Genomic DNA, 27,500 nt, shown 5'->3' with positions numbered 1-27,500 from the left:
TGACCCAAGCATGCTCATACCCCCCTTACAGTGGTCCCGTCAAACCTCACCTTTTGGGGACTATTAAAACAACCGGACATAATCCAGTTGAGTCACGCCAGCTAATCATAATCTAGTACCTTATCAGATGGGAATAACTTCCACTCTCAACTATTAATGAGCGCCCTGGGATAGCAGCGCGCTAAAACCCACAGAGCCACTCAATAAGATATGAAATTCACCTATAACGGAGTCATTCTAAATCCAATTAAGGCATAATCTAATTCTTAAATAAATAAGGGGGTGGTTCCCGCCTTCTATTAACACTCTCATTCTCTAAACTATTCTAAGCACAAGGATTTCATAGTCGATAGCTCTTTATATAAAGTGTACTCACTAGTACTTCATAGTTTCGATACAATGCATACTATCAAAATAACACTAATGTCTTAAAGAAAATTGCATATAAGGGTTATTACTGCGTGTACGTACCTGTAAGCGTCACTGCACGATCAAAAGTCACAAATTCACCCCAACTAAGGCTCTACTTTCCTCTTATGAAATGGGCACGTATATAAGTGATGAGTAGAACTAATAAGTTACCTTAACTACTTTGACATACCAAACTAAATATCCAAGTAACCGCCATCACCCATTCAACGCACACAACTCATTCAATACAAGTCAAAATCATCAACTCAACGCAACATAAGTCTTTCCATCAACTTAAAGTAGAAGTATGTGTGAATCGTTTCTTTACATTAACTAATTTTTAGCATATAGGCTCGCGTTACCCAAAATAACTAGTCACAACTAAATCTTACAATTTTAATATAACATTAATATAACGATAAGGCAAATCTTAGAGTTATCGTATCGGGATATCATTTGTTACATTCTCCAAAGCTATTAAGAAATATAGTCAAAACAACACGACAAATTACTTTAGCAACCACCAACGATAAGTTGACATTATGCTCTTGGCTTACTAATATCATGTATCTATAACTTCAATAACAACCTAATAAGGGTATTTGTAATTCACAACAATCAAACCACAACAATTACTAACTATTATTCCCAATTTAATAAATCAAAATCACTTTCATAGTCAACCGAAATCATCACCATTAATAATTATCACAACAATAACCAATCGACTAGGTCTTAAAACAACTTTTAAGGTTATTTAGTCAATCATCACACCACCAAAATACAGTATAAACACACATTACTAGTGATTTCATCTCTAAATTCAAACCCTAGTCCTTTCATGTTCAAAGATGACACTTTTAACCATTATTCATAACAAGAATCAATAAAACTAATACACCACCAAAATGTAACATGAAAGCCCACACCATTTCTAATTTCAAAGATAACACCTTTAATTATTACTCATAGTAAGATTCAAAGAAACTAACACACAACCAACATACAACTCATAATTTCTAATCATACTTCAAACCCTAAGTCATAAATATGTTCCATTCATCAATCATACTGTTACCCACAAACATTCAATGAAAAATAACACAATAATCAGCATCACACTCTAAACTTCATAAAACTTTTAATTGAAAATAAGAAGAATCATATGGGAGAAGAGGAGATGGCTTACAATGTTCAAACTAGTAAAAAAAAAAAACAAAATGGTGAAGAGGTGGATGAAGGTTGTGGTGGTGGAAGGGTCCAAACGCAGCCTAGCTGCTGACCACGGGCTGCACGACGTAGCCTAGCTGCTGGTGGGAAGCGGCGCTGCTGCTACCGTGAGGAGTGAGGGAGAAGGGAAGTCGTGTTAGGCTGCTGCAGGGGAAGGGAAACGTGGCCTGCTGCTGGTGCTGGTGGTCACGGAGGAGGCGGCAGCGGGTGGTTTTGTGAGCCGTGAGGGAGAGGGGATTGAGAGAAGAGGAGAGGGAAAAGAAAGGAGTGACGGCTTGTTTTGGGGCATCAAGGGTTTCATGCCCTTTTATCATGGTTATTATTATTATCATTGTTATTATTATTATTATTATTATTATTATTATTATTATTATTATTATTATTATTATTATTATTATTATTTAATCTGGATTAATTTTCTCACGAGGCTCAACTAAGAGACTCAGCTTTGTGTACTCAAACATATAAATAAAATAATAATTTTGATTCGAACCTCTTTATTTTAGAGGTCGCAATCGTATTTTTAATATAATTATATGTTAATATTTAAATTCGTATATAAAAGGGATTTATTAACACTACTTCTAAATTGATTTAATATAATTATAAAAACCCTAAAAGTCGTTAAAATATTAATTAATGACGTCGGGAAATCTCAGGGTGTTACAGACAGTCTCTCCCTGGAAGATTTTTATGACATCTCCTGCAATTATAAATTCTTTCCTTCCCATTGCGGTCATATAGTGTTTTTTGTGTCCTGACCTCAAACGTCTGACCTCCCCCACTTTTACTTTATTGTCCTTGTTGATGTACTTTTTCTTGATAACCCCCATAGGTTTTGTACTTCTTAAAATGGTTTTGTGAATGATTACTCCCACTCACCGCATTTTAGAACATAGGTTCCTTTCTCTTGTCTCGACTATGGCCCAACTTTTCCTGCTCCTTCCTAATAACATTACCTATCTGGGCTGCTCTCTTATATAACAGGTCTAAGGTATCGTACCTATCGATCTCAATATGCTTTTGGATTTCGCACGATAAGCCCAGCTCGAAGCGTTGAATTTTTTTTGCTTTAGTTGGAACATCCTCAGTGTAGAACTTCAGTTATTTCATAAACTTCTGATAGTACTCATCCACTGTTACTATGTGTCCACTAGTAGTCAGCATCTTCGACTTGGAAAAATGCAGCCTGGTCAACCATAAATTCCGCGGGACATCGAACCATGCTAAAAAGTTTGTCAAATTCTCGAAGATAGTTTTCCAGTATAGAGGGTTCTCCTTTCCCATTATAAGTCGAGGGCTTACTATGGGCTATTCTCTTACTAATAGATGAAGCCCTCTCTTCCAGGGATTTCTGTCTGGGGTTTCTTGCACCAGCTAGGGCTTTCACTAAGTTTCGAAGTACACGGTCAGAGTCACCTCTATTTCTGTTCCTTCTCAAGAATGGAGGCATGATGGAAGGTATACTGCATTTTAATAAACAAGGTATATATAAATATTTTTACTACCGTCATCAAGGTTAAACAATGCTTAGGCTAATATAACTTCCTAGAGATAAAGAGGTTTGTCCTAATAGTTGGTAGAGTTAAATAATTGAGTCTGACGATCAACTCTTATGTTGTCACTAATTTCTAAAAGGTAATAACTATAATAGTGCTCAGTATTCATAAAAAAAAAAATTCTATAACACAATATATTAAATTTCACAATTCTAGTTACTGAGAAAAGAGTATAAATAATTCAAAAGAAATTCAAGAAGAAATTCTAATTCAAAATCAGCATACTCTGTCATAATGTAGTATTCCATTCCAAAATATTTGGGTACAAAAATCCCAAATACTTATGGTTCTATGTAACCAGACTATCAAAATATATAAAAGAAACTTCTCAAGCAAAATATCCATACATCATTATTAGCGTGAAAAAATGTCAGATAAGATTATAAGTATAAATAGTAGAATCAAAAACAGGATCATTTAGTAAAAGGTGACGCATCCATACGGTCTCGGTCCTGTTCATAAAGATCAGGATCAAAATCAGCATCCCCAAAGTCGTCACCGGATGTGCTCTCTGAGTCAGTGGATGCCTTTACAGATAGGGAGTCACTCATATCAAGTTGTTCCTCAGAATCTGAAAGCTCCACTATCTCTGGTTAAGGTGGTCTTTCTTCCCAAATAGTAATTTCGTTATCGCTTTCACTCATAATGTCTCCTTGTTCCGGTGGCTCTCCTCCCCACATCATATTATCACTATCACTCTCACTCATAATATCTTCTCTATCAACTGCCTCCACCTCCATATCAGCATTATACCCCCCCTCAGCGTTATCCTCGTGGAACTCCTCAGCCTCCTCCTCGGGATCCCCCTCTGCATCTTCCTCTAGACCTTACCCCAATAACCTCAGCATCCTCACGTCCCTCAAGGTCTACAGCCTCCGTCCTCCTGCTTAGTCTGTCAATCTCCCGGTCCAATTGATCAATTCTTCATTCAACTCAGCTTCCTCAGCTAAAATTCCCTCATAAACTTGGTGAGACTTCTAATAGATCATCTCTATCCTATTCTTATAGGCTAGCTCACTCTCCCCTTCCTTCTTTTCCCAAATTTTTAATGCTTCTATTTATGCCCAGACTGGTACATTTACTAAGGCTTTCCACGGTTCTTCTAGGGTACTACTCCCCTCTTCGGAAGGTCTTTTTCCCTTGTCCATGATAGATAAATATTCGTAATCCTTGAACCGAAATCGAAAGAAAGAACAAAGAAAAACAATCAATTTTCAAGGTAAAACAAAATATATAAAAGAAAATTTTTAGCTTAGATACTACCGTAAATCATAAACAAAATATCTACTAAGCACACAATAGTTATTAAGACTTGTCTCCGGAACCTAACTTAAAGTACTTAAACAAGGTCGTAAATACCCCTTAATGTCTACCTATTATTCTCACAGCTTTTTATATACTTTTATTCGTTGTTAGATTATTGATTTATGCGTATAACCCCAGAATAGAACTCCTGCTCTGATACCAGTTGTAACATCCCGGAAAAAAACTTGGATCATTAAAAAAGAGATTTTATATTTTAAAAGAAAACTAAGCGAGATCTGAGTTAAACCAAGATGTCATAAAGGCATGAGAAAACGAAGATTTTAAAATTAAGACTTACGGATTGAGTTCTACTAGAGCTACTATAGATTATTTAGTGATGTTATAGTCTTAGCAGCGGATAAAAGATATGAAATCAAAAGTCCAAAGAATACATCTCGAGAGCGAAGTCGCCTCTTAAACAAATCCTTTCCTAAAAAGCTATTAAAGTTCAAAATTATAATCCTTCTGTACTCTATCTGTTTTATTCTTCGGTGTAAGCCTCACTCCCCAGCCTGCAACTTAACTCACTGCTAGCTATTAACCCCTAAAGGAAAACATCATCATCGCAGGATCGTTAAGATTAAAGGTACACGTCAGCAAAACATCTCTTATAACATTAACATTATAACATAAAGCAAAATAACAACCTACCATACGTCGGTTACAATTCAATATTTACTTTTTAATAAATTTCAAATGATTCATTGAATTAGTTAGCCATACTGCTGTACTTTTTCGGCCACACTGCCGGACCAAACCCCAAATTTCAAGAGTGAGACAATACATTAGGGGGAGCTAACCCCTAAGCAAGTCTCTTCCATAGGCAACACGCCTTACTTCAGTGCCTATGGTTAAGTATGCATACCTCCGCGATGGCTCATAATGCCCCCACAAACCGCGAGTAAAAATCTTTTCACCAATCGACGTCATACTACGTCTACTTTAAAGTTAGTGAGGTCATACTAGCTCTACTCATCAAGTTATTGAAATCACATCTCTTGATTAGGAAAGCATTACATCATCTTCATACTTTATTTAATATATTATTATTATTATTATTATTATTATTATTATTATTATTATTATTATTATTATTATTATTATCATCATCATTCCTTTAAAACAACCAATCCACGATGTACAAAGTTTTACTATGTGTGCATACCATAAGGAAGCAAAAGCAAATCCTTAACGTACTTATCAACTTCCCGTCACGAATCGATTTCCTACATGATTCAATCGTACGTATGGGAATAAGCATACATTCACACTTTTTCAAGTCACAATCAAACACACACACACACATTTAACAACAAGCCACTCTACAACAAATTCATGATCACCCAATACACTTCATAACATCACAAACATCACATACAATTCAGATTTAATAATCTGTCCAGAACAGCATGCTAGTACTGTCAAACTGAAATTCTGACTTCAGCGTTGCGTTCGGAAGGTATCAAAACCCCTGGGTACCAATTTTCATGATTTTTAATGTACTCTAAGCATTTTTAACCTATTTTAAAGTCAAAAAGTGTCCTAAAAACTCATTTTTTGCCATTTTTCTAAACCTACGGGATTCACCAAATTCAACTCAAAAAAAATAAATTTCAAAAGTATAAATTCCACTAATTTCAATAAACATATTTCATTTAAATCATATGAACCATCCTTATAATTAAACCCATCAAATTTTTATATATATTTTTATCATCACCACTTGATTGATTTTTTTTTTTCCTAAAAATTCTCTAGCAAAATTATAAATCTAACATATTAACCAATGTAAAATTTTCTTTTCCCACTAATATAAAATATTATATTTTTATATGTATATTTATATATTAATGAATTTACTATCATCCTACACACAAAAACAATCTTACATTTACATATATGTATGACTACTAACCCTAATAAAACTCCCTACATCAAATTACATTAAAAAAAATGCAACACATATTCATACATAAAAATTTAGTCATTATAAACTAAGGATGCATAATAACCATAGAATTTAAAGTATAACTTAAAAATTAAACATAGATTTAAGTATTATACTTAAAATTGTATTTGCAACAATGGAAGAACACCAAAAGATGGAGAATTTTGATGATAGGAGTGTGATATTAGGAAGAAAAAAACGAGAGATTTTTTGAAAAACTTAGGAATGATTAAGAAAAGGGAAGAGGTAAGATAATGATCTAGGAGATTAATTATTTGAGGGTAAAGTTTTGATCTTCCATTTGTCCTAAGAGAGTTACAAACTCCCTTAAGTCCTTCAATAGGGTCGTCCACCCCTCCAATTTCCCCCTTTTTTTTTAATTTGGAATAAAAGACTTACTTAATTCTAAGTTGGGTTAAGGAAAGAGCTTGGGCTTAAAAAAAATAATTGAAATTGCATGACTTAGCCCAAAAATAAAAAAAGAGATATTTATAAAATAATATCACTAGTAAATTATTAGAAAAATATCGAAAAAATTATCGGGATGTTACAGTTATAAATTATGACACCTAAATTGAAATTTATCACAAGTTTTGATCTTGCCATGGAAATAGTATATTTTAAGAGAAGATTAAAAAATTAAAAAAAGTTTATCAATGATTTAAATTCAAAATCTGCATCCAACTTAAAAAGTTCTACATTTATTAGAAAATAAGTAATTATTTTCCCTTGTTTTTTAATTAATATAAGAAAAAAAATTTTAAACAATGATTCAATTCAATATATTTTAAATAAAAACATTTGGAAAAAATTTGTGAAGCTTTTTTCACTTACCAATATACTCAAACTAGACCATAAACGATGATTTTAGGTAAGATTAAAGTATTTTCAATAAAGGAGAGTAAGGTTGTTTCTAACCTATTCCAAGACTTTTCCAATTTTTAATTTAGTGAAAATCAGATCTTATCATCCTCTTCAATTCAAGAACACATGAAAAATGTTCTTTTCTTTCTCTAACCGTGCTACATTACAAAAAACGGAGCAATTCCATCTAAAAGTTTCTGATTAACTCAAAACAATCGAAAATTCCCGACTAACTTTCCGACTGACAAGCATTAGTCGGAATTTCCGACTAAATTGCTACTAAATTAATTTTTGGTAGGAATTTTAAATTGGAACAAAAAGAAAAATATTTAAATTGAAAATTTTCGACTAATTTTCAATTGAATTTTAGTCGGAAATATTCCTACCATTTTCCGACTAAAATTCAGACGGTAAAAATTTCTATGATTACTCCATATGAACAGCCATTATGGAACACTTGGCTTGTCATTGCCTCGCTAATATTAGTTTGGGGGTATTATGGAGTAATTTTTTGGGATTATTTTTAAAAGTTGAGTCTCTTTAGCATTATCTAGAGAAAAACCACTTATGAATAATAATAATAATAATAATAATAATAATAATAATAATCACAACGACAACAACAATAATAATAATACGACTACTTATACACTAATACTAAACTAATACGACTAGAAATATACGCTAATAAAACTAATTATTACATACCAATACTACATTAGTAGTTTAATACGACTAATAATGCATTAATTAATACGACTAATAATGCACCAATACGAGTAATACTACACTAATAATACACTAATACGACTAATAATAATAATTCACCAACACGACTAATAATATACTAATATGACTAATAGTATAGTAATATACAAATAACTAATAAGTGTTAGCTAAGTAATATATATTAATACGAGTAATATTATTTTTATATACGACTAATTTTGTTGCATTTAGGAATATTAGTTGACCAAATTTATTTTTAGTAATTTTACAACTAATTTTGTTCAACGAATTATAATTTTGTTTAACTTACTTTTAATAATTTTGTTTGACTAGTTAATAATAATAATAATAATAATAATAATAATAATAATAATAATAATAATAATAATAATAATAATAAGGAAAAATTGTCCAGAATAATCTCATCTATTGTCTATCTACTATGAATAACCCCTACTAGGGATGTCATGGGGCGGGTCTGAAGCAGGTCTGGCCAGACCCGGACCCGGACTCTTTTATTTTTTATAGATCCAGACCTGAATTCGAACCCTAGGGGTCAAAAATTTTCAAACCCAGACCCAGACCCTCCGGATCTAACAAGTCTAGGGTCCTTGATAGGTCCTTAATGGGTCTTAAACAAAGTGTCTTTGATTGTCAAAATTGAACCTTTTGCGAGTCTTTTTGTATTTTAGTAAGAACCTTATTATCGTATTACAAACACTTGTTCGAGTCCATGAAATTCAAATACAAAATAATTACTAAAAAGTAAAAAAAAGTATTTAATTGTATAGGGTCCGAGTCCGGGTTTTAGGGGGGGTCTAGGGTCTGGGTCCGGGTCTGGGTCTACACCTTGGGACCCGGACCCATCAAATATTTTCTGGATCCAAATCCGACCCACATCCGATGGGTCTAAAAAAATAAGATCCAGACCCTTAAAAAAGGGGCGGGTCCAACAGAGTCCTAGACCCATGACCATCCCTAATCCCTACTATTGATTATTTCAAAATAATTCAATTTTTGTATATTATTTGCTGACAGCACGTCTTTTCACATTTTAACTGACTATTATAGGTACCTACTAGCCGTTAGACTATCTTCTTTTTCTCCCTTATGCTTCTTCATTGGTCTAACCCTACTCCTCTATGGTGGTAGGTATCTATAAAAGCCGGTTAAAATATGAAAAAGGGTGCTGTCAGCAAATAAAAGACAAAGGTTTGATTATTTAGAAATAATCAATATTAGGGATTATTCACAGGAAATGGGTAATAGGTTGGATTATTCCGGACAAATTTTCTTAATAATAATAATAATAATAATAATAATAATAATAATAAAAAAATAAAATAAAATGAGGGAGTCCGTATGGGTCAAGTGGATTCATGGAGTGTACACTAAAGGAGGAAAATGAGAGATATTCAATGCTCCTATCATAGCTAGCTGGACTGTGAAGAAACTTTGCGCAGTAACAGTAGCCTTAAGACATTTGATATGTGACGATGATTAATCAATCAAGGAGGTTTATGAGGCTAGTTTGGAGTTTCATCAAAAGGTGCAATGGAGATACCTAGTTTAGAATAGGATTTTCATACCTAAAACTAGGTTGATTTGTTGGTTAGTTACTAAACAATGATTAAAAACCAAGGAATAGATGAAGTATTCAGAAGTGGTGGATGATGATTTGTGTCCCTTATGTGGTGTACAAACTGAGACTCACATCCATCTCTTCTTCTAATGCCTTTTTAGTCTCTTGTGTGTGGCGGGAATCAAAGCATGGACAGGTATCACCTTGAAGCCTATCACTCAAATGGACTTCAGCAAACGCCATCTTTCCAAGTCAAAACAACAAGTGATGACAATGATTTTTGCTTGCACAATCTATCATATTTGAAAATGCCGAAATGACGCGGTATGGAATGGTTTTGTGCGCTCCCCTAGACGTGTAATTTCTATGATTAAAGAGGATATCAGACAGAGATGCCAAGCCCTAAGTATCCAAGCTACAATGAAGTTTTGAAAGCTGCTATGTTTTTAGCTTTCTTTTGTAGTTTTATGTTGTTTGACTTGTTGAGCCTTGATACTATGAGCCCCTTTTTCTGTGCACATGAAGAGTGGGCCAATGATACTTTTCGTAAAAGGTGGACTTTGGTTCCATACTGATGCAAAATTAGATTGGGTGTGGCTTCAGTTTGGTTTTGTGTTTTGGTTTTTATGGTGAGTATTACAATTTTATTTGCCAAAATAATAATAATAATAATAATAATAATAATAATAATAATAATAAAATTAATTTTCTAGAAGTGTTACTATACTAATACCACTAATTATATACTAATACTATTAATAATAACTAATAAGACTAATATTACACTTACATGACTAATAAATACTAATAATGCACCAATACGATACGACTAATAATATACTAATTTATAATACAGTAATACGACTAATTACATACTAATATTAAAATAATACAACTAATAATACCCTAATACAACTAATAATATGCTATTAATACACTAATACGAGTAATAACATACTAATGCAACTAATAAGACAATAATACGAGTAATATATTATTTCTATATTATTTCGACTAATTATATACTAATACAACTAATATTATACTAATGATATACTATTACTATTAACATTCTAATACTACACTAAAACGACTAATTACGACGTACTACATTTAATATTATAGGTTAATAATAATAATAATAATAATAATAATAATAATAATAATAATAATAATAATAATAATAATAATAATACACTAAGTGGTAGGAGTGTTATGTTATAAGTATACTAACATTACTTAGACTATCACTAAATAACTTATGGCCTAGTGGTTGGAGTGTTGGTATACCGATCCTGGAGGTCCTAGGTTTAGATCCTAACCAAGACATTTGTGTGAAAGGAATGTTACTGATTGTTAACATTAAATCCATACTACTAGTTGAGTTTCCCTATTTACGAGTCTAATTGTATAAATAAATAAGATTAGCCACGAGATCTACCGTGGCAAAAAAAAAGAATTTATGCCACAACCATAATTTTCTCGTGGCAACAATCTAGCGACGATCGCTTGTACCACGGTAGTCTCTAACTTAAATAGTCATGGGAAATTCTTACTTGTGCTACGACTACTATTGTGGCACAAGTGATGATTTGTAGTATTGAGACTAGCCATTAAACCAATCTTCTATAAATTCTAAAACCTTATAACTCAATTCATTTATAATTCACCCAAATTATCATCCCACGTTAAGGTAATTTTCTATAATTTAGATTCATTCTTTATTGTTATTATTGAATTGAATTTTTGTTGATTTTGTTAATGTTATTATTGAACTTACTTAATGCTTCTAATTAAAGTCTTTATGCGTTTTCATTGATATATCTAAAAGCTTCATTCAATGGAAGAGCATTGTCATTGTGGTCATGAAATCGAATACGATCGTGATTGGAGCGATTTTGATCCTGGGCGTCAATATGTTGCTTGTCCACTATTCCAAGATGAAGGATTGGGATGCACCTACTTTAGGTGGGTTGATTCGGAGGGCACTGAATGGCAAAAAAGACATCATTATTAGGCTCGATAAAGAGAATGAGGAGCTTAGAAATGAGATACATAACTTGAGAAGGGAAGCATTTGATAAGGCGCGTAGGAGTGAAGAAACCAAGACGATATTGAAAAAGTTTAAGAAGGAACCCTAGGTTGTAATGGTTGTAGGTCATGAATAAAATTTGTATTTGTAATCGTTATTAATGAAATTATGTTGAATTTTTGGAATCATTTTCCCTAGTTATTGAGTCATTTTTGTTTGATGTATTTGCAATGACATCATCATAAGTTTTTACAAGTCAATGTATCTTCCAGGCGAGATGATTCATCGCCAAAAGTCCGAGCATTCATAAGTCAAAGCTTAGAGATTATGATAAACTAAATAAACATATATATATACAACTAAATATATACAAATGTTTTATATATACAACTAAATAAACATATATATACATATTCAATCAAAATATACAAAAACCTAACGCTAACGCTCATCACCCTTATCTACCCTATCCAACTAAGTTGGTCTCCTATGCCTCCTACGGTAGTAAGACGCGTTTGTGTGTCCCTCTGGTAGGGGAGGGGACTGGTACTTTGATGGCTAGGATGGCCCAGCCTTTAAGGTCCCCGCAACGTCACCGGGGTATGACAAGTCAATCTCCTCCAAATGAACGTTATGAGGAGGAGATGAGACTAGTCGGTGATGCCTCCGCAGCGACTTCCGGTATAAAGTGTTGGAACTGCATGTCGAGGAGCATGCCCTGTGCAATCTCCTGTACCGGATCCTCTTGGCTAGACCGGATCACGGCTACCACACATTGTGCCTGCAATTAATAGTTAGTTAATGTAATATTATATTATGTAATTTGCAACTTAATCATTTAATGCAAATGCAGACTTACAAATTGAGTCATCGTAGACGCAGCAGGAGCATACTATGCCGCTGCAATAATTCCACGTGGTGTCATCCATCGGCGAGTGATGGAGAGGAACCACGACATGTAGTCAAGTGTAGTTGGTGCTCCAACAACATCGATTGACGCACCTTAGGCTAGCAGCTCTAGCCTCTGATCCTAACGAGCGATGTGGCGCCCGTTTATCTCCGTCCAATTCTTCGTACCCTGAGTCTTGCGTGAAATAGCGTGTAACTCGGGTTCAATGTCGCAAGGTGGTGGAATGCCCTGTACCAACCCATATTGGCATAGTAGATGTACTTCAACAATGTCGAAGCACATGAGTGGCACAGTAGCCCTCCACGCACCTGACCAAATTCCCAAGTGCTCGGGCACAATTGCGTAGGCTTCGGCAGGGTAGAGATCCCATAAAAACTATAATATATGTTATTAAGATGTGAATAATGTATTATTTAAATTGTAGTAATGTTAATGAATAGTGAAATCTTTACCTGGTTGGGTCGCAGCAGGTCTAACTGCTCCCGGTAGAATTCTAAACCAGTCCCCGTGTGTTTGCGCGTTCGGCACCTTCAGGGAGCTATGAGAAGGTCTGTACTAACCATGTACATCGCAAATCGTTCCCCTTAATGACATTTGCTGGAGGGCGTTCTCCCAAGGTGCGGTGAACCATGTCACGCCAGCTTGATAAATGGCGTCCAGCGGTAGACATGGCACATCCCTCGATGGGAAGTCTTGTTAGTAAGGCTACATCAAGAAATTTGATAACAACCTCACCGAGAGGAAGATGAAAGGTATGTGCTCCTAACGCCATCTCTCTACCAACGTTGTGATAATTGCACTGTCAACTCTACCGTACGCAATGAGGTGAAAGTCATATAACCTCGTGCGCTCAAGGTGCGGGATGATCCTCTCGTCGATCATTACCCATGGAACAGAGTCTGGATGCCTGGTGCCTAATGTGTCTGTATCGGACACCTAATGTTATTGCTATGTTATCATTATTAAAATGCAAATGATACAAGACAATATGCTAACCTGGGTATCCTAGCGAGGAGTGCTCTTGTGCTCCACCTGCATAGTCAAGACACTAGGGTCTTGGGGTCCTGGAGCTGCTAGATCCATCTCTTGTACTACTGTGTTTACAGTGATTTTAGTTAATATTATTAGGGATATTATCAATGGTACACCTGTACTATAGCAAAATAATAATGGTACCCCAGTGTATTTCAATGGTACCCCCCAAGTATATGCTAATTACAACCGTGACACTATTAATGATTTTTCCGTTAAATGTCCGTTAAATTTTGAATTTAACCTAACCATGGTTAGTTTCTTCTTCTTCCCTTTTCCCTTTCCTCTTCCTACTCTCCTTCCATGGCTGCTTCATGTTCCTAAATCATGAATGCGTTGGATCAGAATACAGAATTAAAATCAACATGCGGTTACGGTAATCAAATCGCCACATTGGAATATGGACCAACTGAACAATTCGAAAAGGACGGTAGAGACATACTATCCCGATTCATTCATCGTTTTGGACAAGTATAAAAATCTAGATAAAATAGAAAATAAAATGTTGGCTTCAAATAATAATTTCTTGCAAGCGATTGGATTCAATAGCATTTCACGAAATGGTGGCTAAATAATCGTATAGAAGTAGAACTGACTAAACCAAGCCACCATGACTTACTATTTCTTCTTAGAGTGCCACTTTTCTATGCTTCCATACCAGTTCCACTGGAAAAACAGAGCTACAAGACGTACAATACCAACAAAAACCACTTGATTACACCAAAATAAATTGAACAAGAAATTCTTCAAATTAAAAAAACCCAAATAAATTGAAGAACAAATTCTTCAAACCTGACAAACGAAATGCATCACGATTCTTCAAAATTAAACAATAACAAAAGGTAATAAAATTAGTCAAACTTGATAGAAGAATTTCTTCAAATTAGAAAAATCCAAAGCCATTACACAAGAGTGTATATTATACAAGTTCCTAACACAATTTAAAATCTAAATAAGCCATCATCAAGTCGATTTCTGCTCACAAGATCTTCGGTTACATCGTGAGATGAAGCAGCCATGGAAGGAGAGCAGGAAGAGGAAAGGGAAAAGGGAAGAAGAAGAAACTAACCATGGTTAGATTAAATTCAAAATTTAACGGACATTTAACGGAAAAATCATTAATAGTGTCACGGTTGTAATTAGCATATACTTGGGGGGGTACCATTGAAATACACTGGGGTACCATTGTTATTTTGTTATAGTACAGGGGTACCATTGATAATATCCCATATTATTATTATGTAATTATGTTTCATGAATTTGTGTTATAAATTAAATAGTATATTTTATAGTTGTATCTATATGTTATATAGTATTATACTACTATAATATATGAAGTAAATTACCTGGATGTACATGTTCTAGTGTTGTGACCTTCACTCTCACAACGACAATAACTATTGTGTATCTTTCTTCCTTCATCCATTTCATTTGCAATCCCCTTAGATTTAGGCCTCCCCTTTCCACGAATTTGATCAGGATCATGTCTAAGTTCAAAGCCAGTGTATTGAGGCCATGACCTCTTATTGATCATTGGCATGAAGCAAGGTTTGTATGTACTTGCATAACTCTGAGAGGTGTAGCAAGAATCTACAAACCGCTCATATAAAAGGTGTCGTTTGATGCAAACAACAAGTCGAAATGAACAAGGTAGGTGGTATATCTCCAGTTTGTTACATGTGCACTTCCTTTGATTCAAGTCCACAGTTTGAATCTTACCACCCTTGAACGATCCTCTATTTCCCCGCCCAATCTCAACTTGGAAAACACCTCTTCTATAGTCAAATGCAACAATCTTATGAAAGTTCGCTTTCTCGGTGTTTCTATTGATAATATTAGTGGCATGGGATGTGTACATATGTCCTCCAAATAACCATACACTAGCACATTCACGTCTTTTAACAAAATAACATTCACTCGATAGAAGGTGAATTCAACAGATGTAGTCAAAGGCAAGAGATGTACACCCTTCATCACAAAGTTGAAAACCTCAACTAAGTTTGTGTTAGTAACGCCATACCTATGACCTCCATCATGACACAACGACTACTTAGACATGTCACCTACTTCATCAATCCAGAAAAATGCTTCTTGGTTTGTAGTCCTAATTGCCTTCAAGCCATTCATTAACTTAGCTTGTTATCTTTGCTTAGCAGTTCTACTAAACAACTTTTTTAGTTGAACATTACCAATAGCACGGTTAAAGTTGCTAAGCAAATGTCGTAAGCATAACCTATGATGGGCATAAGGTGGTTGCCAATCCGGCTCTTTCATGGTTGCTAAAATACCCCCGTGTCTATTAGAAATAACTCGTAAACCCATCCTCTGTGTGACATGATCATGAATATAAGCCATGAACCACGACCATGCACATATACATTCCTTCTCTACCAAAGTAAATGCTAGTGGAAAGATTCCCTTATCACCATCTTGGGCAATGACATTCAATAAGGTATGGCGATACTTACCATATAAGTGTGTGTCGTCGATGGCGATAAGAGGGTTTACAATGATTGAAGCCCTCAATGTAAGGTTTGAAAGACCAAAAGACATGTTGGAAGGTTCTAATATTAGGTCGCAAACCCGTATCATTGTTTTCCCTAAAAAACCACTCAACTACTAGGCCCGGGTTAGAATGTTGCAAAGCTTTTAAAAGCGTGGAAGGAGGGGGTAAGAATCTTCCCAAGTTTCATATATGGAAAACATGACTTGTTGCTTAGCACACCATGCTCGCTTATAATTCACATCTATGCCAAAACGATCTTCAACCATCTGCTGAACGACAGATACCTTAATTGATGGGTCTTTGGCAACACAGTTTCTAATCACATTGTTAATAACAGAAGATGTTAAATGAAAGTGTCCAGCCGAGACAGTGTCACTACCCAAAATACAAGACCCATACTTACCATTGTATGTAACAATACGCCATGAAGATGAATATGAATCAAGCCTAACCCTAAGTCTCCACAAACACCTCCGCTTACAATTCAAAGTAAGGACGGTTTTGTTTGAAGTTTCCGTTCTATACTCCACATTTCTACGAATATGATACACTCTAATAGCTTCCAACAACGCTTCCTTACTATCAAATATCATACCCTTCTCCAACTCCCCTTCTTCAGTGTAAGTGGTATCACAAGCCTATGTCCTCCAAGAGTTGTCCTCCTCGTACTCATCTAGAGGTGGACATAGGGCATAAGGTGTAGGAGCAATGATTGTATGAATGTTGCCTAAGATCATGTCGTTTGCTAGGGCATCCTCATCCACATCCACATGATCCTTAGAAGGATCATCAACAAGCTCATTGCTCTCATTACCATCATCCGATGGTCCCATCTCATTACTTTCTCCTAATTTAACCATTGAATCAATTGGATCTTGATTCGGAGGGAGTTGAAAAGGAGTACAAGATGGGGAAGGAACAAAAGGATTTTCAGTTTCTTGAGTTGATATAGGCATAGGCGTGAGAGTAGGATTAGAAGCAACTACATTCCCTAAGGGTACATCTTCTACATATAGCTCCAAAGAGGGAATTTGGGTTGACTTTGAATGCACCCACATAGCATCTATAGCCTCATCATCCTCAACCGAAAAGGCTAGCAATTGTCCACTCTGTCATATTTAAAACTTATATTAACGGTACTTCTAGTGGAGTCCAATCTAATCTTAGAATATATAAAACATTTAAACTCATTCAAATTCATGTTCGAGTTGCATGCAAACAACCTACGTCTACCCCCAACATAATGAATATTGCCACTACTTTCTCAAATGGAACCATCCCAAAAACATACTATAATCACACGAAATGATGTCATTTCTACATGAATACAAACAAAATCAACATCATCATCAACTTCATGCCATTACAAGTAGATTATCTTTATTTGATTATAAGCCTTTTAACATATAAAGTAATAAAGTCATTTATAGTGATAAAATAATAATAAATAATATTTCTAACATATAATGTAACTAAATCAATTAATAAATAACAACATCAAAATTTCAAATAATATATAATGTATATAAAATTCAACTAATTCAATATGCTTATCAACAACAATACTTCAAAAATACCAAAATAAAGCTTTTAAAACAATTAAACATTACCTTGATCAGTTGTGGATGATTTAGAGGAGTTTTTAGAACTAGTGACCTACATTTGAGTAAAGAAACAAAGTTCATTAAATCTCTAAAAAACGATATAAAAACTCAAAAAATTGCATAAAAGTTTACATTTGTGTTAGCTAGAGTATCCGAGACTAAATTTAAAGTGCTAAATTGGAAGAAAAATGTAAAAATTGATGGATTGAAGGTAGTCTAAGAATGGTTTTTGAAATAGGGAATGTCGACTTGGCTTAGGGTTTTTAATTTTAATAAATGAGATAGCCGTTCTGAAATGGGGAAAGAAGAAAGAAGCTTCTGTATTTAGGAAGATAGTTGTTCACACTTACTAACTACGAATAGGTGATTTGGTCAAAAAAGTCAACAACCTATTTGCAGTTAGTAAGTGCTAACAACTTCTTTATATTTTTTTTGAATCAAACCACTTGTTCGCAGTTAGTAAGTGCAAATAGCCCCATACCCTTAGGTTTAGGAATTAGGCATTTACATTTGAAAATAAGTTCATCCAACTATTATTTTGTGCTTTTTTTATAATTAATTTTATTAATTTCAAATAATAGGCCCTAATACTCTATTAACGTCGGCCCAATCATAAAACGCCTCCATTTTTTTCTCTCATCGCCTGGAACGACGAAGTTGCCCTGCCTCCTTTGACCCAACGGTATTCTCAAACTCTCCCACGAAACACTGACCAAAGAGAGCTGAGAGAAAATTCAATTCATCCGATCGAAATCAACCAAAATTTGAGCTCGACATTTTCTGCAATAAAATTTAATCAAATCAAATTATCATGTACAGAGCTGCATCTTCTCGTCTTCACGCCATTAACAAGGTTTTTCTTTTTCCCTTTTTTTCACCTTCCATGGAAGCCCTAATTTCGACTTATTGTTTCAGTCATTTTATGGAATTATATTTTTTCTACAAGCAGATGCTAGAAATCAGGATGCAGTTAATCTGAAAGTATATTGATTTATGTAGTAGATCTGTTCAAAGTTCATTTCTTGATATGACACCTTTTCTTTTCGTTTGTATCATAATTGGTTCAGGTGTGATGCCTGATTTTCTATTTTTTTGATTTTTGATGTAAATTGAATTTGTTTGCGATAAAATGTTTTGTTGTTTAGTGGGGGAATAGTTTCAATTACACCGAAGATATGCTGCAAAACTCATTGTTCTCCATAGAATTCGTTGAGATGTATGTCTGTGTGAGCGACAATATTTTCTTCGTCATAGAATTCGTCGTGGTACTCCGTAATGATATTTTGTTCGTCATATGATTCGTCCTGGTTTATATCTGCATAATAAAACGCTAGGTTTTTTTCCAGCTTGTAATAGAATGTTCAATTGAAATGTGTAAAATTACACCAAGTTTGGATAATATTTTCGGAAAGAAGAGAAGGGAAGGGAGGAGTGATTGGTGTGTTTTGCTTCCAAATCTTTGCCATTGGAATGATATGTTTTGTTTAAACTGTGAGAGTTCTTCTGTTAATTTCTTTTCCATCATTTCCCCCTTCCCTTGTTGGTATTCATATTAGGGAAATGCAATCTCGCCCCCTCCATTCACTCCGTTTCCTCCTGTGGAAACATAGTATTAGTTGAAACGCTACGACGATTAGCATCTTGACTGGAGTAGTTTGATGTTTATCTTGCTTGATATTAATTTACAAAGCCATATTTGTTTCTATGTAGAGTTTTTAAGTTTTTTTGGTGGACTTTCATCGTTATTTTGTTTTGTCTTTGGATTTTGGGTTCTGTTATGGTCTTCCTTTATGTCTTGATAATGCTATAATTTTGCTGGGAATGTGCAGACTTATTTATGTTTAGTAATGAATTTTGAAACTTTTTAGGTTATGCTGCTACATAAATGAATATGCTGAATTTTCTTGATTGTGTCTGATGTGGTTTGGATCTTTAGATGTTGGATATAAGGAGAAACACCTTGCATTCATGTCTAGTTGTGACAAATATAGTTGGCTGGTAATAATAGACTGTTCTGATTGTCTGATGTCATTTATTGGTGTAGGCTCGTGAAGGTAGCAGGTATCTTGCAAGATTTTCCAGTTCAAGTGCTGTAGCTGCTAAAATAAACTCTTCGGGGGGGTTGTTGAGCTGGATTTTAGGTGGAAAGTCTAGTAGTCTTCCGCCGCTTGATTTCCCACTTGAGGGAGTAACAGTGCCCCCACCGTTGCCTGATTTTGTCGAACCCGCAAAAACCAAGCTAACTACTCTTTCTAATGGAGTCAAAATTGCCTCTGAAGCATCACCTGTAAGTATGAATTTTTTTATAAAGAATTTTCCATTTATTTATATGTTCGGTTAAGCGTTTGATTTAAGTTTAAGTTGTGAAAGTTATAAAAATTCTTTTTGAGATTAATGCAGAACCCTGCAGCCTGCATTGGTCTATATATCGACTCTGGATCAATTTATGAGACACCCTTCTCAAGTGGTGCAACACACCTCTTAGAGCGCATGGCATTTAAAACCACCACAAACCGTAGCCACCTCCGCATTGTGCGTGAAGTAGAGTCCATTGGAGGCAATGTGACTGCGTCAGCTTCTCGGGAGCAGATGGGTTACACTTTTGATGCTTTGAAGAATTATGTCCCTGAAATGGTTGAACTTCTTGTAGATTGTGTGAAGAACCCTGCATTTTTGGATTGGGAGGTTAATGAGACGGTAACTTCTTGATCTCAGGGCTTGAGTGTACATATTTTTCTTTTAAAACATTCACCTTGATTTGGTACTGGACTCCCGCAGCTTCAGAAGATGAAGATTGAGGTCAGTGAAGCTGCGTCCAACAATCCTCAAGCATTACTTGTGGAGGCGATGCATTCAGTTGGTTATTCAGGTGCCCTTGCAAATCCACTAATGGCCCAAGAATCAGTTATGTTCAGATTGGACAGTTCTGTTTTAGAACAATTTGTTGCCGTAAGTATACTAATTTTGTTGTATACTTTAATCTGAATTGGTCATGTGAATTTTACCTTGTATCTGTGATGTTCTAAACTCTCCTGAATCTTGATCAAGGACACTCTTTGATTACTTTAGGAGAATTATACTGCTCCTCGTATGGTGCTTGCTGCTTATGGAGTTGAGCATGAAGATCTATTATCAGTTGCAGAGCCTCTTCTGTCAGACTTGCCTCGTGTACCTGGTCCGGAAGAGCCCAAATCAATTTATATCGGAGGAGATTATCGTTGCCAAGCAGGATCAGGGGTTTGTAGCTCCATCTTCTTCTTGAACTTTACATTTTGATACTCCAATAGTTGTCAAACTCTCCACATACATACTTTGTCAGGTAACACACTTTGCACTTGGTTTCGAACTTCCTGGAGGCTGGAAAAAAGACAAGGATGCAATGATTGTGACTGTTCTTCAGGTATATTGATAGGCGGAGTTTTTTGTATTCTGATATGCTGTTAGGTTCTAGAGCACTTGTATCCTGGATGACAAAAGGGACTGCCAATCTTTGAACTTTAATGGTTGACTTGGATCTTGGAATGGACACGATCCAAGTTGATGTAGGTTGTGAATCAGCAAATTGGTTTGTGTATGTAATTGTCCTTTATAAGATTAGTTAATTCTCTATATAATAATAGCAAAGGAAGGAAAAAAAGAAAAGAATAGCGTGAAAATTATTCATAAATTACGTCAGTTGAATATTTAAATTGAATAACAAACGTGTGATGTGAAGATACATATGATGCCATGTGTTTATCATTTTGATTTTTAACTAGTAGTTTTCCGTTTTTTCTTTTTTCATCACTTTATCTAAATCCCTTCTTTTCCTTGATATAAACTCCTGCACTCTTGCTAAAGTTTAGATCTCTTTTTGTTAATGCGAGATTTCTATCATCTCATTTGATTGTTACCAGGGAATTCCATTTTTTTCGTGTATATGTGCGTGCACATGTGTGTGTATGTATACATATATACTTTTTTTGTTCTCTTCACTTAAGTTGTATCGTATTTAGTTACATATTATAATGGTCTATTGCGTCTTGTTTTCTTTCATTAAAAAACTTGAATAAAATGTGTCACATATCCATCCAATAGATTTCTACATCTTCTTATTGGGAGAACTAAATGAAGTATTAATATGTTTATCTGCAGATGCTTATGGGAGGTGGTGGATCCTTTTCGGCTGGTGGACCCGGAAAGGGGATGTATTCACGATTATGTGAGTAGTGCGAGCTTGTTGTATACTTGTGTTTAATTTTACTTATCCCGTCTTTGTAGGCCATTTCCTCTGTTAAGAAAAATAGTTGGATTTGGTACTTGTCCATTGCGATGATATTGACTTCTTTCCTTTGTTTTCGTTGACTTACCAGACTTAAATGTCTTAAATGAGTATCCACAAATTCAATCATTCTCTGCCTTCAGCACTATCTACAATAACTCTGGAATCTTTGGAATTCAAGGGACCACTGTAAGAAAATGTTTGACTTTGATTGGCTTAACTATTTTGTTTCTTCATTGTTTTTTTAGATTAAATCCACTATTCACATTCCACATTTTCATTTATGAGATCTTGGACTGTATACAGTCTGGTCATCATGTATTTGGACTTATCGGCTTGGAATAACATTATGGTATGTACTTATGTTTTATTGGGGATGCCTAACGTATAATGGTTTTCATTGATCATTGCGGATGTTTGCTTCGTATAGATTAGTTGGACCATTACGTATATCTTTAAATATTTCATTCCCTGTTACTGTTATTTGCAATCCTTCTTTTAGAGACATAGGGATATTGTCAATATGGAAGGTGATATGTATTTTCTATTTCCTTAAGTTCTTTATGTTTGCTCATGGGAATTTATGCCCAAGCAATCATTCCTTTCTAGCTACAAATACATTTCTTTCTTGCTACAAATACTGTCCAACTTTAATACTGTTTAAGTTGTGAGTAGACTTATATCATATACTTTTCCTCACTGCCCTTGCTTGTCATTTGCTGATAAGCACCTCAATGGCAATTAAATGCTAATCTTTGGCCTGTTTTCTGTTTTTTTGGCCTTATGCTTCAAATTTAAGGATTTTGTCTACTTCACATTTATTTTCTTGGACAATCTTTCAACATATGTTTAGTCTCTAATTTTCGGATCTAGTGATTTTGGTCAAAATGTTGAGCATAAGATTCAGTGCTAGTCGCTTAAATGGAGAGCTTAGATCGGAATATATTGTGAATAAGGTGTGCGATTATGGTTTATTGGAAATTTCTTGTGGATTGTTAAAACGATACTATGTATGAGTTAAAATGTTAGGCTTTCAGAAGATATTATTGCAGGAAGATGGGGAAGTCGAGATCTTAGTTTTTAGAAGAGCGTGTAGGCCAGGAAAAAGACATTCTTGGTGAGGCTCATGTGCTTGATTAAAATATTTGAGAGAATTTGAAAAAACTACATTGTCTTTTTGGTTGCGTTTTATTCCCAAAATTTCCTAAAAGCATTTATGAGGCTCACTGGGCAAGACGCAACTCCTTGAATCTCGTTGTGCTTATTCTTTTTACAACTAAGGATAAGATGCATATGTTATGATAGATTAGCGAATATGCCCCAAAAGAAAATTTGAGATGGAGATAAAAAAGGTCTTAGACTTGCAAATATTAAAGATTATTAAGTAAAAATAGTTTACTGTTTACGTTGATTTGATCATGTGAAAAGAAGATCGAAAAATGTTTTAGTAAAGTAATAGTTTAAACTTTGAGAAGTATAGAAAAGGAAAAGGGAAGTTGATAATGACATGAATAAAGAAATGGAGAATGGTGTGACTAATTAAGCCTTATAAAAGCATATGACAGTAGATAAAAAGGAGTGGAGGAGAATATATACAGATGATTATTAGAATCGTTTTCTTAGTTGTAGATTAGTATTAGATAGGAGGTGGGTTTTGTATTTGTGTCATATATAAATGAGTGAGTGACCCCTTGACTTGAATATGACCTGTTTCATTAAATGGGTTGCATATTGCAAAAAGAAGGCAACATAATCGTATCGCCCTCATATCGTAAGCTTTTACTAGTGATTGAAATTTGCACTAAGATGGTAAGACTACAAATCATCCCTATTGACCGCAAAATCTGTTTTGTGACCGTTAACAAAAATCAATTTTTTTGCGTTATGACGGTTGAAAAACATGGTGTGTTGCAACGTACTGGATGCATAGTGCAAAAACAAGAATACATCACCGTATCACGACTGTATTATAAAGGTTTTTGAGTTTAGCGTGATAGAAATATAGGTCGCATCAACGCAAAATCATCCACATTGGTCAAGAAATTCGATTTGCGTCCAATACCGCAACCTTGATCGGATTCATATTTTTGCACCATGAACAGATGAGATCCTCTTGATTTTACCCAATATACTCGATTTTTTAGACAAATGAAGACTCCTAAACAGGTCATTTGGCGTGTTTGCTTTTGTTCAACCAGATCCAATGATGATTATTTAGTTGACAAACTTAGCAAATTACTCACTCTGTTCCTTGACATTGACACATTGAATGTATTTGTTTTTAACTTGCAGTTGAGACACATTGAATGTATTTGTTTTTAACTTGCAGTTTGAGATAAGACAAAAAAACAAGTCGGTCAAAAGGAATATTAGATGAGAATAAAAGAGATAATGAGTTTGTCGATGAGATTATAGAAAGAATGTTAGATGATGTCGAAATTAATAACAATTCAAAATTAAAGGGATGGACAAAAGTGAAAAATGTGTTGAACTCAAGGGACCGAGAGAATATAATTTAGAGTATAAACTTAGTTACAAAGTAAAATTCTCACTTAGCAAATCTGAATTCAAACTTAGGAAATGTTTATAATTTAAGTATAAGCTAGGAATTTTGATTAGACTAAGAAAATATTTGTAAACCGAACAAACAAATCAAAATTGGAAAACTAAATGTTGTTGACACCATATTTTAACGCTTAAGCATAAAAGCAATTGAAGCAAATTAGGTTATACAGTTGTACCTGTTATGAAATTGACTCATTTAGTTAAATGAGCTATCTAGTTTTTATTTTATTATTTTTGCAGGTTTAAATTTTTGTTCTTACCGAGCCTTTTAAATAAACAAGTCATTGGTGTTGACCCATTTATCTATGTGGATCAAAAATCTAAACCCAAACCTGCTGATTTTTGGTCGGGTTTAGATAAACCAATTGACTCTACTTTTGCTAGGCCTAGTATTAGATAGGACCAAATAATTTATACTCTTTGCTGTGCTGATTTCCCACGTACATTTGTTTGGTGAGAAATGGACACTTCTGCAAAATTAAGTAGTGAAGCCAAGTACTTATAGGTGGTTGTAGACCATCTTTTGACTAATGCGGAACTTGCTGAAAATTGTATTGAATGCATTATAAATGCTTTTTATAAGATTGTGCTTCCATGTGTATATTATGCAGCAATACTTGTATTTAGAAGATGAATGCCACAAAATTCCTGAGTTGTGAGAATTTCTGTTTACTGTGGTGATTATCATTTGAATAAAACATACAAGAGCCTTAGGTGTAATATTATGTTATTTTTTTAAATACTTTCTTACACTTCATGGTGTTTATGTTAAGATATTTGTTATGTTTAGGGCTCTCACTTAGTATCAAAGGCAATTGAGATTGCTGCTCGAGAACTCATTGCAGTTGCAACACCTGGAAAAGGTTGTACCATAATTTGTTTGGGATGGTTTTGTTGATTTCAAATAATTTGTAGGTTGAGAAATGGCTAACTGAATACATCTCAATGTCTTTTACCCTTTTATACAGTTACACAGGTGCAGCTGGATCGTGCTAAAGCGGCAACAAAGTCGGCTATCCTAATGAATTTGGAATCTCGAGTATATTAAGTTTCTTTTAGTTTGTCTTTTTTTTAAAATGCTTTTTTGTTCTCTCATTGGTTTTGTTTTTTTTACAGATGGTTGCGTCTGAAGACATTGGCAGACAGATTTTGACGTATGGAGAGAGGTAATTTTGTAACTTCCCTTCCCTTCTAAATTTATTTGTTGATCTTGTTTTTTCATATAAACATGCCTAATGGTTTTATTTTCTACTTTAACTACAATGTTTGCAATGCTTTTCTTAATTGGCTGGCAAGTACTGTTCACAAATTTTTTAGGCATTTTAATTGGGTCAGGTTAGTTTGGGTTGGGGTGTGGGTTTGGGTTGAGGAGTTTTAAATTTTTTCTCATCATAAATTTTTCGACGGAATGTACTAATATATAATTTTTTTAATAATTTTTGTGTAAAAGACCAATATACAAATTTTAGGGGTTACAATAAGAAATGTTGACTCAAACAAAAAAATATTGGCTAAAAATGGATTGGGTCTCAAACAAAATGATGACGTGAAGTAGAACACGGGTCATGACATTAGGTTTGGGTTTCGATCAAGCTTTACTTTGCTTTTTCCTATATGTCCAGGTCGGGTCATGGGTCGAAATTTTCGGCTAATTTTCGATTGGGTTTGGGCCAATTTGTTCCAAATTTGACTGGTCTAAGCAAAGGTATGGCTGGCAAATTATTTGTCTATTTAACTAAAATGTTTTGCACCAATACGCTGTTACTTTATTTTGGTAATCTATAAAATATTGATATATTAGTGCATTGGCTTTCTATAACCACTGTGAACATAACTTGCAGTGTTGTTGCTTAGTTTTGGGCTGTTCTAGTGTTAAGAGTATTTGTCAGCTGCTAACGTTTATTTATTTATTTATTATCCAGAGAGAGAATGGGTTTTCAAAATACTTCTGTTTAAATTACAATCATAATTTTCTTTGCAAGTTTAGAAGCATTTATGCCCTACGGCCTTCTCTTTTTTCTCTGTGTTGATGCATGGTCCTGTCTATATGCAGCTTGGCTAGTTTTTCTTGCATTTGTTGTCAGTGTGTGATTAAGTGTGCAGAAAATAATTCCTGTTTGGAGATTAAGAGAGAACAATATCAGTTTTCGTCAGATTCTCATGTATCAAAGCAAATTGCAAAGCGTATTATATCGATCAGATTCTAAAGAACCATAAATCTTTAGCTCCGCGTCATCAAGAATGGGCATTCATATTTTAGTCACTGCATATGTTTTTTACTTCTGCTTTGTTACATATTACAAATTTGGGTGGATAAAAAGTATGTATGAACTGAAATTAAATTCTAAACTCTTTATTTGCAGTGATTGAATAAATAACTTTCTTATTCATCAAATGCCAGGGCGGTGAAGTGCCGGTTTTACTCCTGTATAATCCTTTCATGACATTGACAATTACGACTGGACTGCAACCATTTTTTTGGTGTATTACTGTTTAGACTTTGATGATATTACACTTCCTCGCCTTTCATCCTCTTTCTATTTTCTCCTCAAATCATATCTGTCCTGAATACCTAGCTCAAAGGTGATAAGAACAATTATTTTGTCTTGGTTTTGGGGTGGGTGATCTGCCTAGGACTTGATAATGGATAAAGGGGATATTTCTTTATCATAGATTGGTAGGTAGCGAAAATTTTGTGTTGCATATGTTGTGTCTTTGGGGTTCAAGTTACATAACTGTTGTGCATGGGTGCATATGCTTGTCACCATTCATGCTAGTTGTACTATTCCGTTCATGGATAGCATTATGGACGATTGTAGTGCCCTCCCCAAAAGCAAGATCAAGAGAGCTCCTTGTACTAAATACCTTCCCCATTGATATCCGATTCCACTGATTGGGAACATAAGCTCCCCCTATACTAATTACCTTCCACATTGATATCCGATTCGACAGATTGGGAACA

At 34.5% G+C, this 27,500-nt stretch overlaps 3 protein-coding genes across 5 annotated transcripts in view; 2 read left to right on the top strand and 1 right to left on the bottom strand.

Annotated features, from left to right (window-relative positions):
- The window catches only part of LOC130814806 (oxysterol-binding protein-related protein 4B-like), a 988,965-nt gene that overhangs the window by 590,026 nt on the left and 371,439 nt on the right, over positions 1 to 27,500 (top strand). The gene's annotated exons all lie outside the window — the stretch shown is intronic.
- On the bottom strand, positions 3,614 to 9,871 carry LOC130815652 (uncharacterized). Its single transcript, XM_057682142.1, has 3 exons — positions 9,751 to 9,871; positions 3,841 to 4,026; positions 3,614 to 3,789 (listed from the first exon to the last, which is right to left on the bottom strand). Exons 1-3 carry the CDS (start codon positions 9,869 to 9,871, stop codon positions 3,614 to 3,616), a joined length of 483 nt encoding a protein of 160 aa, XP_057538125.1.
- Positions 18,313 to 27,500, top strand: part of LOC130814800 (mitochondrial-processing peptidase subunit alpha-like) — a 10,372-nt gene continuing 1,184 nt past the window's right edge. For both annotated transcript variants that reach the window (XR_009042490.1, XM_057681011.1), the window contains exons 1-11: positions 18,313 to 18,565; positions 19,757 to 19,999; positions 20,113 to 20,409; positions 20,491 to 20,661; positions 20,782 to 20,949; positions 21,032 to 21,112; positions 21,847 to 21,913; positions 22,065 to 22,162; positions 25,329 to 25,401; positions 25,507 to 25,577; positions 25,655 to 25,704. Coding sequence is in view for 1 of the 2 variants with exons in the window: in XM_057681011.1 (XP_057536994.1) it covers positions 18,524 to 18,565; positions 19,757 to 19,999; positions 20,113 to 20,409; positions 20,491 to 20,661; positions 20,782 to 20,949; positions 21,032 to 21,112; positions 21,847 to 21,913; positions 22,065 to 22,162; positions 25,329 to 25,401; positions 25,507 to 25,577; positions 25,655 to 25,704 (1,361 nt within the window). In the remaining variant the exon portion in view is untranslated. The remainder of the gene's footprint in view (positions 18,566 to 19,756; positions 20,000 to 20,112; positions 20,410 to 20,490; positions 20,662 to 20,781; positions 20,950 to 21,031; positions 21,113 to 21,846; positions 21,914 to 22,064; positions 22,163 to 25,328; positions 25,402 to 25,506; positions 25,578 to 25,654; positions 25,705 to 27,500) is intronic.

Source organism: Amaranthus tricolor, chromosome 6 (genome assembly GCF_026212465.1).
Source record: "Amaranthus tricolor cultivar Red isolate AtriRed21 chromosome 6, ASM2621246v1, whole genome shotgun sequence".
Lineage (NCBI taxonomy): Eukaryota > Viridiplantae > Streptophyta > Magnoliopsida > Caryophyllales > Amaranthaceae > Amaranthus > Amaranthus tricolor.
Note: the sequence above shows the minus strand (reverse complement) of the source record. Positions and strands in the feature narration are given on the sequence as shown.